The 16,986-nt window shown below is 42.7% G+C and overlaps 1 protein-coding gene across 2 annotated transcripts in view; it reads left to right on the forward strand.

Annotated features, from left to right (window-relative positions):
- The window catches only part of GNAO1 (G protein subunit alpha o1), a 714,636-nt gene that overhangs the window by 161,146 nt on the left and 536,504 nt on the right, over positions 1 to 16,986 (forward strand). For both annotated transcript variants that reach the window (XM_078670261.1, XM_078670262.1), the window contains exon 3: positions 14,726 to 14,867. In XM_078670261.1, the coding sequence (XP_078526387.1) occupies positions 14,726 to 14,867 (142 nt within the window). The remainder of the gene's footprint in view (positions 1 to 14,725; positions 14,868 to 16,986) is intronic.

The following is a 16,986-nucleotide window of genomic DNA, read 5'->3' on the forward strand; positions in this document are numbered from 1 at the left end:
GAATTTCGGTTGCAGGAACTACTGGGCTTTCAATTGGACGGTGGTGTAGACAATGCTGAGTGACTTAAAGGCCGAGTATGTGGCTGTCTCCAGAATGTGAATGGCTCAGAAACACAGGTACCATGTTCTAATTTGCTTAGGGCGACCAGATTTCCTGATTAGCCCAGACGTCCTGGTTTTTCAACGACTGTGCTGTCCTTCTGACATTTTTTACAAAAATAAATGCATGTCTCGGTTTTTGAGAGGGTCGAGTGAGCATGCACGTTTTATCACTGTGCTGTGCAGGCTCGCGTTTATACTGGCCCCTCATTGCACAGCAGAGTTTACTTGTTTGTAGAGTCTCTAGCTGTGCTTCCAGGCGTCTTGCACTCAGCACTACAGGAATTAAATAAGGGCGGGTTAGCAGCCGCAAAGCTCATCACCCAAGGCCGGGTCACAAGCCTGCCTCTGGATTTGGTGAAGTTATGTTATGTCAGTTAAAACATACTGTTTTAAATGAACAGAACCACTGAAATTTGCTAGTTATAGTTATCTCAGGTAACTATAACTTATCCCCTAAAGTAACTACACGTCACACCCTCACCATGTACTGCTATTTACCTCACATATTACATCACTCATGACATGTTCCATGACATTTTTAATAACCACAAAGATGCTATTAAAGTATAGTAGATTATTATTCGTAACAAGTGGCATCCTCATGATTGGTTGATGCCTTTAAGACTATCCAGTTTCCATTTTTAGGTCTGTCATAGAAACAGCTTTAGCTGTCTCACCAGCCTGAAGTAATAAAAAAGAAAAAAATACAGATATAGAGAGGGGCATTAGGTCAGCCTTCTACGTCCATTGCTATCTTTCCCTCTCATTCACATTGTGCTTCCACCTGCTCCAGCATGGATCATTGGGTTTGTCCGTTTCATTCATTTGCTCTTTGCACTGTGGGTGACTGAGTTTTTCATGATCATTTGTGCACATTCGCCTAAAAAGAACAGTTCTGGGCCAGTGGTGGCAAGCCAATACAAATGTTCTATTCCTAACAGGCCCGGACTGGCCATAGCGAGCACCGGGCAATCCCCCGTTGCTCCGCCCGGGTGGGGGGCGGTTTGGGGCCCCTGGGGGCCGTTTTTGTTACAGGGCCGTTTTTGCAGCATAGCTGCAAAATCGGCCCTGTACCAAAATCGGCCGAAAACCGGCCCCGTCAAAGAGCTCGGCGGCACCTTCAACAAGTGGGGAGGGGGGGCCGGACAAGCACTTTGCCGGGCCGGTTTTGTTTCCCAGTCCGGCCCTGATTCCTAATCCTTTTTAGGTTTACCTGTGACCACACATGTGCTCTCACATTGCAAGAGATATTGTATATAACTAGGGGCTTGCAGCCCGTCCTGGCTTAACATTAATTGGCTTCACTGTCACTCTTGTATGCTGCCTTCTATTCGGCCAGCGCGTGCTGGCTTCCCTTCCTCTTATTTTGGCTGGAGCATGGACCAAGTACTGATTGCTATCCTTCCGCTGATCGCACTGTGATTGAGGTATATATATTTTTTTTCTTCTTCCCAGTCATTCTTGTTGAACCTCTTGCCATTTTTAGCTATGTTTCACTATCGCACGCATGTTTCAAAGAAGCCCTTTTGTCCTTTAAAATGGAGTTTTATTGTTACAAAAGATGTTATCTGCTTCCAAATGTATTTTCAGTAGGACAGGGGTGCAAATGCTTTCTTTATGTGATAGCATTTTTTGCCAAATGTCATATATTTTTTTTCTCTTTCACGCATGTAGAGATTTAACTGATTTGTTCAGAAGCGCTGGGGTGATGTGCCATGACCTACCAAGCTCTGGGATGGGCTCTGCCATTGCCTTTTGTTCATGCTGTACAACATGGCATTACCAACTTTGTCAATGATTTATAGCCATGCTGTATAGCAGCGTGGTTGGTGAGCTGCATATCTAAAAATAATAATGCAAAAAAAAAAGGACTGATACATCCAGCTCTATCTAATGCACTTAAAGAGAAAAAGCATTAGCCTTGGCTGCGTCATAGCGCTTATTAAATTAGTTTTAGCTGCACTGTAAAGCATATGTGCTGCTGTACAGCATTGCTACTAAGCATTGCCAAAGTCAATAGCTCTCTTAGGAGAGAACTATTGGCTTTGCCAATGCTTGTTTATTAATGAAGATAATCTGAAGACATTGTATGAAGCCAATGGTGTATTGTTTGCTAGTAAGAATCATATTCTCCAAGTATAGTACATTAAAAGTAAAAAAGGTTTTATATATCCAAGTACATCCTGCCTGCTAGGAAGTTCCCTTACTGTTCTATTACAGCTACATGCAATAGTTATTTTGCTTTAATTTCTCGCTCCCTGAATGTACAGCCAGATTTGAGATGAGCCATAAGGGACTTGACAGGTTACTTGCTTGCCATCAGAGACTAAACTGCTGAGCTTAGATATATACAGGAGGGGGTAGTTATTTTGGAAAGAGGCAAACAAGTGTGGGACTTTGCTGGAGACCTTACTACTTGGGTGTGCCTTGATAGAGCAACACCCTGTTATACAATGTCAAAAGCAGCGCCATTGCTCTCGTCTGTTATGGGCAATCTGTTAGTAGGGTGGCATCGGGCGTGCACTGAGGAAAGTCTCCCTATCAGGGAATGAGTTATTCCCTATTTAATATTTCTTTGAAGAGTGTTCGTTTACCTAATGGATACATATATTTCTCTTCCTGGTGTGTTGGCAGCCATTTTTGATGGGAGGATCCTCCTCCTCCTCCTCCTCCTCCTCCTCCATTTGTCGATACCTGCTTTTTATTTATTATTTTATATGGATTAAACGTTCCAATACATTTCAAAGAATAGAGAGTCATACAAGCTATGAAATGCAAGGGCGGGTATCTGCTGCTTGTTACCCAACTGAGATCAGGGTTTTTAAATCTGTTTTACCCTTAAAGACATTGGTAACCTCATGAGGTAGAAAATGAGTGCTGCCGAATTCATTGGATCTTTATCGAAGAGCTAATGTAGAATTTAGGTGTTAATAATTTACATTTGTTTTATTATTTTTATGGGTATGGATACAGCTTTAAATAATTAAATGGGCAATATTGCACTTATCGCTTAAGCGATAGTGTATAACGTGCATTTTTTGGATGGCATCATATTGTTTTTCGTGTTCTTCAACCACATATGACACCTAGAACGAAATTGCTGAAATAATCCCCTGTGATGTCATTAGCAGTGTGTTTGGAGTGAGTTAAGGATCTAGTAGAACCTTATTTTTTTTTATTATTTGCAATTAAGGATTTGACGAAGAGGCCACTGTTGCTGTTACCTAATTAAATGCGTGTCTGTAACATTCAAGGATGCCGTGTGTGTGTGTGTGTGTGTGTGTATATGTATATATATATATGTATATATATATATATATATATATAATGTCCATATGTAAGGTTTATAGTCGGTGTGTCTGTGGAAAGAGAGCGCTTGTCCTTGGAAGATATTGGTACACACAGTTGTTATAGAGCATATGTCCGTGCACATACAATCTGTTGAATTCACTCGTGCAACAGCTTCTGCAAGTGTGGCTCAAACATTTACTTAATGCAGGTAGTGGCGAAGCCCCTTCTTTGTCTACTTTGCATTTACAAGGATATAGCGCATTGTGGCGGTGTATAGTAACAGTAAGAGTGGGTCACTCTCTCTTTCTCTCCCAAGGCTAAGTCGACCTAAATTCTTGAAACCTCAAATATCCAGTATAAAGGAAGCTTTTCAGATTAGTATATCAATTGTTACCTGAAAAAGGGCACAGCTCCTCCACCAATCCGCCTAAATATCTCTAGGCACTTAGTGGAACAAGTGGAGATTTTTTCCATATTTCTGATGAACAAACGCATCTCGGAGAAAGGCTATGTATGAATAGGGTAACCGCAATATTACATAATGCAGACTTAAGATGACATTCCATCTTATAATCAGTTTTAGTTAAATAATAAAAACAACGTAGGAACAGTACAGCCTGCGAACATAAATACAGTGTTCATTAACTTTGTCTTTAACTTCATAAAACGGCCTGTAATAAACGTATTCGAACTGATGAATCATCTGTCCCCAATGCTCAGTAAACATGATCTGATGTACTGGTTCCCAAATTCAGTTTCCAACTGAAATATCTTTCTTGCCTTCTCCTGCATCAGTTAGCTGAAATATGTTGCTGTATATTCAGGAATATGTCAATAGTTTCACCTCAAAAGCTTCAGCATTGCTCGCATGTCGCTTCAATTTGGATCTGTCTATTTGGCACACTTTGTTTCAGTCTTTCTTTTAAGTGCAGTTTTGATGATAGATGCATTTAAATATAGCTCTAATGAGTTTTGAGTTTCAGTGTTTACGTTGGTGATCTGTTGCTCCACTTTTAGTTTACAGGAAAAATCTATAATGGACACACACAAAACATAGCTAGCTTTATTTTAACGCATTGTCAAAATAAATGCAGAGTTCTTCCCTGATTTATCTTGTACAGCATGGATGTGATGTGAATTTCAAGTGTCTGAGCAGTCTCAGGAAAGTTCTCTTGCTCCAGACTGTCTATGAGTTGATCGCTTCAGCCAATCGCTGGAATAATTTCTGGGGCCCACTGGAAAGTGGTATATTTTTTTCCATGTAAATGAGAGATGCTCTCCTGGCTCCCACATGCATCCATGTCCCAGCAGAGCAGCAGTTGGCTCTGACTCTAGCAGTAGAAATCTCCTGCTGGTCCGCAGCACCTCTACTACAGCCAGTAACCTAGCTGGACAGTTCTGCTGTCCCCTGCTAGGAATCTGGGATAAATACTGACCTCTTGACGAGTGCATCTACCACTACATTTGACAAACCACTCTGCTCCAGAAGGAAGTTTATTAAAACATATATTAGACAATTTCAGCAAACATTTACTTAAATTACATTTTTACAACATGTAAAATGTGTTTGCAGGTTTCAAGATATATCTCAAAGTAGACTTTAAACACGTATGTAGATATTCAATATACTACTCGTTGGTGGTGTAGATTCATGATTGCTGCAATGGTACATGCAGCTTGCGATCAGTTGTGCCTCTGTTTACGTCTGTGTGTCATTGCTATTTCTTAGCCAGTCCTTTCATTTCTGGCACACATTCAATGTAGATTTAAAACCTATCTATTTAAACATAAGTATTGAATAGTACAAGGTAGCGCAACCCAAGATTGAGAAAGAAAATTAAGACGAAGGTCTTAAGCAAGAGTTTGGAAAGAGCAAGAGTTTGGAAAGAGTACAACATGTAATTAAGACAAAGAGTGTCCTTTGCACTACAGTGAGCAAACATAGTAGCCAAAAGTTCATTGTATTGTGAATGATGAAAAACACAGAAAATGTGATATTTAGACAGTCCAATAACATAATATAGAGGACTTCAGAGCGTCCGTTCGCAGAGTTGCAGATTCGAATATTGACACATAGCGATGGTAGGTTTATATTAGAAGATCAGCCGAGAGGGACTTTTTCAAGGTTTGGGCAGTTATAAAACATGTACATAATGTCATTACTCGCTGTAGTAATGAAGTCTGGAATATCGAAATACTAAAGTCAACAAAAGGCAGATGCTTGCTCTGGAAACTGGATGGTGGCTTTGATGTGTTTGCTCCTTGCTGCTGAGTGAGAAACCTTTTGGTGTTCACCAATAGGCTGTAGGAGGCCCCATGCAAGCATTTTAGTAATCAGCTCATATGTCAGCGCACACGCCTGCGCCTCTCTACTTGCATGGAAAACTCTTTCTTTGAGCTAGAAAGCGAATTTGAGCTATGTTATTTTTCATTTAAACTGAATACTAGATGGCCCTTTTTTATTATTCACAACAAAATAGCTTAATAGTTAGCGTTAGACAAAAAAAGTAGTTTGTGCTAGAGATAGAAGTATGGTGATATGGCTTGTATGTTGCCAAAAGGGAATATGAAGTATTGTCAATAGAGACAAGCAGTTTAGGTTTTGGATCCCTCAGACACAAAGAAATCAACTCTGTAAGATCATGAAGAGCTTGAATGAGACAATACTCCTCCACCCGAGGAGCCGGTCTGCCAGACTGGGACCACTATAAGGGAAAATAAGGTAGCAGTGTTGGGATGCCAACTGGTGATGAGGCTCAGTTGTCTGTTTTCAGCATGGGGGCCTGCCCAAGAGGCACATTTCTACTTTGCTTGGAAGCTTTCCAAGGGCTTGCTACACAAAGATATTTTGCAGGACCAAAGCCTGCAATTTGCAAAATCACGGGGTTGGCAACCAGAAAATATCTTTTTAATGTTCACAAATGCCATTTTACGAGCCAGAATAGTTGTTCCACCTTGTAAAAAGAGTGTTTGCGACCCTATCCAAATGGCACCTCAGAGAAGGTGTGAAAAGGACATCCCCTCCCACTTGCACTTTGGAGGGGAATCTGTTTCTGGACTGTGAGCACGATTGCAGCTGCAAACCAATGATCAGATACCGATGCCTCAAAGGGACTGGTATGTGATTCGCCAAGGGGAAGTGGTCTACATGGGGCTTCATCTCCTAGGGGTGGCCTTAGCCATGTGCAAGCTGTGCACCTGCACAGGGCCACCAAACCCCAAGGGCCACCACGCCAATATATATCCTGAATATAATAATCCTCTGAGGATGGATACATATTTGCGTGGCGGTCCCTGGCAGGGATTTGGCGGCCTCCGCCTCTGTTCCACTTCCACTTCCAAACACCCTGACCCCCCCCCTCTTTCGGGGCCCCACCAGGACCCCCCTCTTCTGGGGCCCCCTACCTACGCTCCCTGCCCAGGGCCACCATGAGCCTAGACCCGCCCCTGCATCTCCTCTGGGAATAGTGACTGCGATCTCGAGGGGTGGGGGTCCGGCATTGGTTCGGGGGTCTGTCTGCTCTCCCCAATGTCTTTCTAAAGAGGAGACTTTATATTTTAAACAGCAGCAAGGGTCCCTTTAATGGATAAAGGCTGCTTCTGAAGAAGAACAAATGTTTTGGGTTTGAGAATTCAAATGCAGGGACAGATCTGCTGTCCCTTGCAGGCCTCCATTCGTGCATTTGCATCTAATCAAATCACAGGTGTTCGCAAACTGCAACCGGCCTAATTAATATTCATTAGGTATGCCATTTTGCGTCACCCTGCTAATGTACAATTTGTGATGCGACCTACTAGTACAAAGGTTGCACTTCAAATTATATTCCCTTTCGCAAACCAGGTGGGGTGAAAACCTCCCAGTTTGATATGGGAGTAGTACATGAGGCCCTATAGCCTCCCACCTGTCCTGCCCATCAGGAATGTCTCCAGTGGCCCTCGGAGGTGGTGGCCCGTAATGTCTTAGATCCAGCCCTCTTTCATTATTTGTTGCGTTAATAGCTACTGGAATGTTTTGAGTAAGCCATTTCTTAATAATGTTGTGTATGGCTGCTCACAAAATATATATTTTAATTAAATTTGAAAAATATACATGTGTAGATGTAGGCGAGCGACTGAGGTTCAGGAATCTGGACGGTCGTGTAGGTTTCAGATTTTTTTACTGAAACGTTGAGATTCCAGGCTCCCTCACATATGCAATTAGTACTTTGTTGTATGTGTTTTATTTACAAGATAAGTGGTAACCCTTGGATGATATTTATATTGCAAATTGCTAACTATCCATGACCTTTTTGTTCCTGTGAAATGGGAAAGAGGCGACGGATAATTTGCCAACTCGTGGCTTCTACAAAATGTTATGCTGCTTGGTGTTAGTCATTTTCTGATGTCTCACTTATAATCCGGAGCCTGCAAATGGTTGCCGGTAATTGAGTCGAAGAAAGGTAAGGGGCAGGACTTCCAGTTTTCGCCATTATATTTTACTAGTGGGTTGCTGCTTGTTTATCCTAATTAAGAGCTTGAAACAGAAATGCTTGGCTAGGATTTATTGAAAAACAGACCCAACAACACACCTTCTAATTGCTACTTTACTCTACAATGCTATTTCACAAGGTTACGGTGAATGTTTTTGTTATTTCGTTAGTATTTCTGTGTCTAGGTCTAAAAGGAAACAGTGAGGCTTTTTGGGTGATCATTCTATTGGTAGGCTGTTTAGAGTAGGCGTAGGTTGAACACCAGACAGGAAGTCTAGATCGCATAGTCCTCTTCAGTCCTGTCTCTGCTTCCATAACAAACAGTTCCTGTCTTAAGACCGCTCATTGATCTTTTTGTCGGAGCGCTCTGCTGATTCAGCGGTTTGAATCCAGTAGCTTGACGTTCCCCTGCCACTCATTGCCCAGCCTTGCAGCTCGCTTTTCATTACTTTTGCGTGTTCCTTACTCGCAAGATTAAGCAGTGTTCTTCTCTCTAGTTCCCTCTCCGATTCAGATGTTTTGTCCCATAATGGGACATGTCCTCTTTGGCCACGACATCTTCTCTTCCCTATGCATGAAACTCTGTTGACCCCTGGTGACCGTCCATGTAGTTAATAGTGCCCCACCTGCCCCTCCCCTGTCCAGTGAGTTTCTGTCCGATCCCCCTACTTCTCTGCAAACCTCAGCTACTTGGGTTACTGCTGATCACTACAACAGAGACAAGCCAACAGTAGTTTTGATATTGATAAGCCTATAAAACACATAACCTCAAGTAGGCCTTCTTGCTCTCTTGAGAAAATGCAAGAAAAGCACAGTTGCTGCTTTATTCTCACAAATGGCCAGGACTGGAAAAAACCCTACAAACTTCCTGCATTGAAATGTCCCCGCCCCTCCAGCTAAAAAAATCCCAAATCAAGCATCCTACCGTGAATGTTTTTTTCATACTTTGTACAACATCCTGTCAGCACCTCTGAAAACGTCACTTTCATCCTTGATGCCTCTTAAGCAATCCACGATCAGTCTCTGCTTAATTCCAACCATGAGCACAAACACCACAAACATTGCACTGGACCCATGATCATCCTAAAACAACCATGAATATCGCACTTTCGGACAGATTTGAACTTCCTCCAGCTCCCAAAAACATCCATATGCAATATTGGGCTTAATTGTAGGCTGTAAAAAATCCTTCAGCACTTTTCCTATCCATTCAATGGTGATGTGCGTGCCTTCATTGTCCAAAATGCAATCTACACTCAGAGCCCCGGATTAAAATGATGGTTTTAATTCCCTTTGCCATCTTATCCAAATATCTATAAACATTCCATTTCAATCCATCCAACCAATAACAAAAATAAAACAAACTTAAAAACCTTTATGCAACTTACTCGCACTCTTTTCTATCCTTCATTTGCCAGTCTGTCAGCCATCTTGTTTTTGCTTCTAACCTCCTTAGAAAGTAAAATTGCCTTATGTGTTAACTCTTTCAGAGTTTTTCTAAGATCAGCAGTTAAGCAGCTGGAAACGAATTTTTAAATAAAATGGGACGTTCATGCCTAATCCTAAATTAATTCAAACTATCCATTTCTAGGTTTTCAAATAGGACGATGTGTTTCATGACAGTTACTTGTCCTAAACTCTAATTAATTCAAGGAATCATAACTACATGTTTTTTATATCAAGCGTAATGCAGAGTTTTAAGCTGTGTACACAAAGGCGTGTTACAAAACAAAGGCGTAACCCCAGACACATCACTAGGACCTGGGTAAAGAACGGTACAAGAAAAAATTGCCCCAGTGGACACAAACTTGGAAATTACATATAAACAACAACCCCACCTGTTAAATCAATTATAAACGATAATGTTCATTTTTAAACCAATTTATTCATATTTGCACATTGGATTCTCATGTTCAAAAACATCACATTTGTTAGATACAATCATGAAGCCGTGCCCCAGAGGGGAGGGAGTGAAAAGTGCCACAATGTGCACGTGTGAAGGTAAGTGAGAAAGGGAGGACCGTGATCAATGTTTACATCCAAATCTTCAGAAGCCAATCCAGCCCTATCCAAGGTTAACCTATTTACAAACCCACAATAAGGAGGGGACACAGTGAATCTATCACTATTTTCCAAGAAGGTAAACACAAAATAAAGTCATTGACGTTTCGACCCAGGGATTGTATGTAGGCAATAGGGTCCTTACAGTGTCTTCATCAGGACCAAGTGGTGGGCACCCTTGGGTCACCATTGCTGCTGTGAAACGGACACGTATTCATTAAAGAGAGTTAAGGAGCATCAGATTTTTCAAGCCCCCTGAAAATTGACATATAAGAAATCACACAGACACAGGATGTCTTTGCATTAACCTGTTACCACGTCCCTTTCTGACTTTGAAACCTGAGAGACCTTATATCTATCTTCTCACCACCAGCAGCGGTAACCCAAGGGTGCCCCCCACTTGGTCCAGATGAAGACCCTACTGTAAGGACCCTATTTGCCTTCATACACAGCCACGGACAAATATCATCCTAGACGCAAGTTAGGGCTCACCAATACTTGGGATGAACTCTAGATTGGTCGACATCCAGGCTGTGGTGTGGCGGAATTGGTTGTGGGCCCATACTACAAATGATCTAGTAGTTTTAAAAAACACCTGCGCAGCTATTGGGTGCCATATTCCAGGACGTTATGGTCTGATGATGTTTTTAAGGGACAGGTAATAGTGTAGTGTCTTGAAGGTTTTGTTTGCATAATTGTTCTGGTACGTGAAGTACAGCGACCATGGAACTCTGTTATTTGGATAAAGTGCCTAAGCCACCAACACACGCACCTGCTCTAATGAGGAGTGCAGCATTCCCTTCACTACTGTGGTGTGATTGCGAAGCTTCATGACTCACTTAAAGGTCTCCCTCTTGGTTACCTTGGCCATCAGCATGATAGTGTGTGCCTCATTGAACCCTCTCTCTGGACCATATTTGTATGTTGTGTCAATGATTTTCACAAATGAGGAAAGCAGTTTCCAGTTTTGGCTTGAGCGCTTGACATAATGTGTCCATTTTTTATAATAATTGTGTGTTCCCTTGTATTTGCCTCATATTCTGTGTTAAGGCCCAGTATGATTGGCCAGATGTTCATCTAGCTGCAGCTGGACTGCTTCTATGTGGTCAGGGAAGTGGCATCTCATTGCAGTTTTATTAAACAAACCTCAGAGGCAAGCAATAAGCTCCCCTCTAGAAGGCAATCTAGAGTCCCGCTTTATATTTCCCCCCAGTTCTAATCATATTAACTGACCACATGAGGGTGTGGTAGGTGGGTGAGAGGGGCTTTTCTTTGATTCAACATATAGATTTTTAATTTTTATATAAAATATGTTTAGCTAATTTTTATTCGGGAGACAAAGAAGCACATTTTATGATCGATTTTGCTCCAAATGTAACTTCCTTTTGGTTTTACAGGTATATAGATTTCTGTGTGCATGCTACAGTAGCCTAAGAAGCCCTATGCGACCAGCCCATGGCAAAGGCCTTTGTTAGTAAAATGTGTCAGTTTAGTGATAATGCCAGGGTAGTTACATTTCAAGGTAATGACCGGATTGGGAGCAATGAACTCTCCGGCTGCAGGCCAAGGTGTTTATCACCACAAGCCTACTATTACCGAGTTACACCAGGCTTCCAGTGTGTAATTTGTATTGTATACTGAGTTTTATTTATTTTAGCAACTAGGACCTTTCTCAAAGCCACAGGTTTTCCCGCATAAGTGTCCACACCCCTCAACTAAAAGCATAAGAAGCATGCAGAGATTATCAGTGTAGGTGTCGTGTTGGACTGCTTGACTGCATCAACGGCGATCAGGGAAACATGACTGCAGATCTTGCAAGTGAAGTTGGCATGGACTGCATGGAGGCCTTGCATGGTTGGGAAGTGAAGAAGGCATGGCTCAAGGGTGGTAAATGAAAATTGCATTCTTCATTGTGTAGCAATTGTAGAGGAACATGGCTTCATGTTGGTATAAATAGATGGGTTGACAGTAGGTTATGTGTTATGTTATCAGATTTGTAAAGCGCATGGCTGCCCCAGCAATGGGGCGTCCCAGCGCTGATTCCAAATGGTCGATATGGCCGATTAATATGCCATTACTACATGGACAACCCTCTATGTCCCCGGGAACAATACGGGGTATAACAATGGTATTCATATGGGGCTCATTCAGAAACTGATACCTCGCCTGTGCATTAGAGGGATCTACAATGTAATCAGTATGGTTAATTGTAATATGAATTGGAAAAGAGCACAGCACAAACATACTTTCTGTAAAAATTGCATTATACATATTCATGTCCAGTAGTATGTGACATATACTGCAGATGGCGCAGTGCTCAGATTGTGAATATATTTGCACAATGTACAACATAAGACACTGTACAATTCCCATTGGTTGTATGTTATTTCAAACAGTTGAAAATGGGGTAGTTGAATGAGTACACAGTCCCTTCATATTTATTGTGGATAACAACCAAATGGGAGGGTTTGTTGACGTTTCGACTCTAGTGGATTTAACCCCTTGCGTGCTCGTGACGGAACCATTCCGTCACGAGCCACGGTGGGGCTGTGCTGGTGACGGAATGGTTCCGTCACGGCCCGGCCGCCGCGCCTGCGTGGCGCTGATTTTGCGCCTGAGTGGCGCGTTCTATTGAGCGGGCGGGGCCGTGACGGAACCATTCCGTCACAAGCACAGCGCCACCGCGGCTCGTGACGGAACCATTCCGTCACAAGCATGGTGGCGCCGCGCGGCCCCCCCTATCGCCGCGGCGAAATTACCGCCGCCGCCAAGGGGTTAAAGAGTTCTCCTCAGGATGTAGTCATGTGGGGCAGGGTGTTGTGTAGACGAGTGGGGTGGATGCACCTAAGTAGCAGGCCCAAAAAACATCAGAAACACCAAACTGTATGTATAGTGAGTTCATCATGGTTTCATGTTCTAGGAACCTTACTTAAATTAAGACGCCATGCTTTACAGACTTTGTTCCGTACTGTTCAATTTGTTACGAAACAGAATCCCTTATAAAAAACTGAGGGCCCAACATAGGCCTCCTGACTGACTGCAGAGAGAAAAACAGTATGTTTTTACAACTGCCGAAAAATACAACACACTTACTGGGTAGAATACATACTTTTCCCATTCTTTACCGGCTCCATCAACAGCTGCAGAATGAAGATCTAAGTTCCAGGTCTCTTGACTTTGTTTGCGACTCTGGAATCGCCACTCTTCTAATGGTACTTCAAGGGGTTGTTGCACCTGTCCTAGGGTGCACCCAGTAGTGGGGTTTGGCAATACGTTTTTTTATCTCATCAAAAGTGCCACAAATTATGTATGTAGCTGATTGCATGTCTCGCCCCCTAAAACATGGAAGTGAGGTCTTGTGTGCTCACTGTCACATCCACATGAAGGGAGGTGAACGTCTCTTCATGCACTTGCTGTTTTGCAGGAGGTCAGTGGATATAGGCTCCATATTGCTCTTTCTCCTTATCTAGATGTTGTTGGACAGATGGCCTTTAATCTCAGGGTCAGACCTGCCACTGGGGTCTCTAGACAGCCTAACGATGGCCCATCCAGACCTTGGGTTTCTAAGAGTCTGGTCTGTTGCTTGGGAAAGACCTCAGCCGGCTAGGCTTTCCATGCGGAAGCCATGACTCTTAGGTCCCTACCTATGTTAGTATGGAGCCAAAGACTGCACCAATGGGTATTCCTGAGTGGTGGCTATCTGGCTCTTAGCTCACACAATTCAGTTTGCCTCACTGCATTTCTTCAGAATATTCACATGTGAAGCCCTCACATACATTCCTTGCAGAAGGGAACCCGTTAGGCAATTAAAGGTTCTGAGATATTCCAGGCTATGCATACTGCCCATGCTCCCCGTCACTCAAGAGAGGCAACACAATGGTAAACCAATTCTGGCGCCCAACGTAGGCTTTTAGGGACATCACTTTACCACCAGCATAGACAAACATGAAATTTGGTCTCCAGAAGTGCACACTCTAATTTGCATTTGTAAGGAGACGTCCCTACATAGGGGTTTTGGGTTTATTAAGTCAGCGCCAGAAGGTTTCACAGTGACTTATAAAGACACATCAGTTAAGTAACTTGCTCGCAGAAAAGTTTCAGGAAATTATGAATTTTGTTTGTCACAGGAAGACCCGTTGAAGGCTTGAAGAGGAATCTATAAATGATTGTTATGCCAGGTGCAAATTAATGACTTTCTGCGAGCAAAGAGTGAAATTGTATGTGACAGAGTGGGAGGGGAGAGTTATTTGGCTGCTTTTACAGCAAGTAGTGAGATCACCGATTTAACGACAAGGATGGGAATCAAGAGGTTGAGTGACAGCATATTGGGAAAGAGACCTACGCAATGGCGGGGATGATTAACGTGATGCAAACAGTTAAGTGTCATTGAGGAGTTACCTGGGAATCCAGGAACTAAATACATCATGGAGTGGATGTGGAATAGGTAATTCCATTAGTGACTTATTTAGGGACTAAATTAATGGAATTGACATGGACTGAATGTGCAACAGTGTTGGATGAGTAATGGAGTGAAGGAATCCACACAACTTTTGCAGATTTCTGTGCATGATTGTCAATACAGTATTCTATTTGTTATTTCTTGTAATATAGTTTAATGCCTTTTTTAATAGAGACAATTCTGAGTTGCTCGTCTTGGAGAACCCTTAAAATGGACGACTGTAACTGAATTTGTGTGCGCCACAAGTTTAATCATCTTCTGTCAAATGGTTCTGTGTTTAATTAATATTTCATTCCAGCCTAATTCTTCTAAATTCATGCTCTTTGTCTTCTTTTCTGACCAGGATTATCCACGAGGATGGTTTCTCGGGGGAAGACGTGAAGCAGTACAAGCCCGTCGTCTACAGTAACACCATCCAGTCCCTGGCAGCCATTGTCCGTGCGATGGACACACTAGGCATCGAGTATGGAGACAAGGAAAGAAGGGTGAGTCGCCCAGCCTCCTTCTGAAAGCTCTCCACTAAACATGTTGCAAGGAATCTTTGTCGCGTTCTCTGGCAAATCTCGCAGCCGAGCTTCGCCTTTCGAGCCATTTGCATATTAATAAACCAACCTCTCGATAATAGATGTCTGCAAGAGCCAGGCCTGGCAGTGATGAATTATGCAGCACACTTTGCAGGTCTGCTTGGGATCTGAGATAGCTGGGTCTTTTATGAGCCGTCAGGCCATGCTCTACGTAGGTTAGCGCCATTTAAGATTGGGTTGGTGGCCACGCACTGATGAGGAGGGTGACAGAAATTACTTGGATCATTCTGGTATCCTGCCTTCTGCTACAGTGGGTCAAGTGGAGTGAAATTAGAGTTAATAAACCCCGATAGAAGGGCTTCGACATTTTAAGCAGCCTGTCCTCTCTTGCTGCAGCGTGAAGTAGGAACCTTAACTGTGGTGATGAAATTCAGCAGCACTGAGCTAGACTTTACCTAACCGGCCGGCTTGCTTCCCAGTCACGACCATGCTACAAAAGCATTTTCTTAGCAACTGTGCGCTCAAGAGATTGCTGGGCTTCCGCTCTATAAAAAAGGATATGGTCTGTTGATGTCTGTTGCTTAGGTTTGGATTTTGTACAGTTCAGCTGTCAAGCATACCGACTGCTTACTGTATACGTAGCGTGAGCTTTGGGTCCGCCCCTTTCAGCCAGTGGCTTACCTCAGTCTGTTTCAGCAATTGGCTTGAGACTTTATCAATCAATGCTTTGCTCTTCGGAGTAAAGTATTCATCTTTCACCTTAGGCTATTAGCTGTATAGGTGTATCCTTCTGCAACTACCCGGGTGTATTCTTCTCCAACTACTTCATGATGCACAATTTTGCTCTCTCGTTCCACTTCTGATGGTTCTCTCCCGTGTGCCTCTCTCTAATGTCCTAAAACTTTCTGCGTTAGTGCATTAAATCCAGATCTATTCGCTTTGCCGATGGTTGTTTAAAAATCTAGTACTCCTATCAGTAGCAATATATATTGAACAAAAGCCAGTACTTTGTATGAAGGCTTGCATGTTGCATCACCAATGTAGGGATCCCTGGGAATTTTTTTCCAACATGGCCGAAGCCAACACGTATTGGTGACATGTTGGAAAAGCAAGTTTCTTAGACAATTGTTCCATCACTGCAGGAATGTGTAACTGCTTCACGCTACACCAAGAGAGGCCTTTAGAGGTTGGAGTTCCTTGATGTTTTTCTATTTAGGTTTCATGAAAAACAAAACATTTTTTGAAAGTTTATTCTGTTTTAGGTTGTACATAAATTTGTGTTACAGGGTTGCTGTTTGTTTAGGCAATCCTCTGTACAACCTTTGTGCTTTTGGACTGGAGTTGTAGCCCTCGTGATGGGACTAGGCAAAAAGAAGTAGCAAGATGCTTTACTCTGTTAAAATTAGATGCTCTTAGCGGTTTCCCTTTAAGTCTGGGTAGTTTTCGTTTGTTATTGTAAGATGCCCCTGTGGGAATGTGCATGAAGTAAACATTAATCTTTGTGAATACTTGCACCGTGGTCACATGAAAACCAACACCGATATAGTGGCTATCCCTACAAATTTAAATTTCTAATCATGCCTTTTTCCCGGTGTGTCCCTTTTGACTATTTTAATGGCGTTTTGGCTTATTTCTGTATTTTTGGATGGAGTTGTGGGCCGGCTTTAGGGGCGTGCGACTGGTGCAGCTGCATCTGGCATCAGAGGGGAAGTGGGCGGGGAGGGGGTGTTTGTGCTGTGTTTAGTAATAACTTACTATTTAAAAACACCTGTGGCAGAGTTCCTTGTGCATCCAGTTTAAGGCAGCATTAAAAATGTCAGGATAACTCTTGGGATTATTGTTCCCACTAGAGAGAAAGATCAGAGTTTTGTCTAGTGGCAGTTTTGACTCGCCATAAAGTAGATCAGAGGGTTAATATTCCTGCTGCAACGAACGCGACCCGTGCAGATCACAGATCTGTATTTTATGTGGATAGCGGAGTAGATTATTGCTTTTGCCACAGAGATCCTTTTGTTATGGCAGTTCAAAAGATACAGGCCAAATATAGAACAGTGACTGATGCAAACTGTCATCAAAGAGC

Source organism: Lissotriton helveticus, chromosome 12, assembly GCF_964261635.1.
Source record: "Lissotriton helveticus chromosome 12, aLisHel1.1, whole genome shotgun sequence".
In the NCBI taxonomy this organism is placed as follows: domain Eukaryota; kingdom Metazoa; phylum Chordata; class Amphibia; order Caudata; family Salamandridae; genus Lissotriton; species Lissotriton helveticus.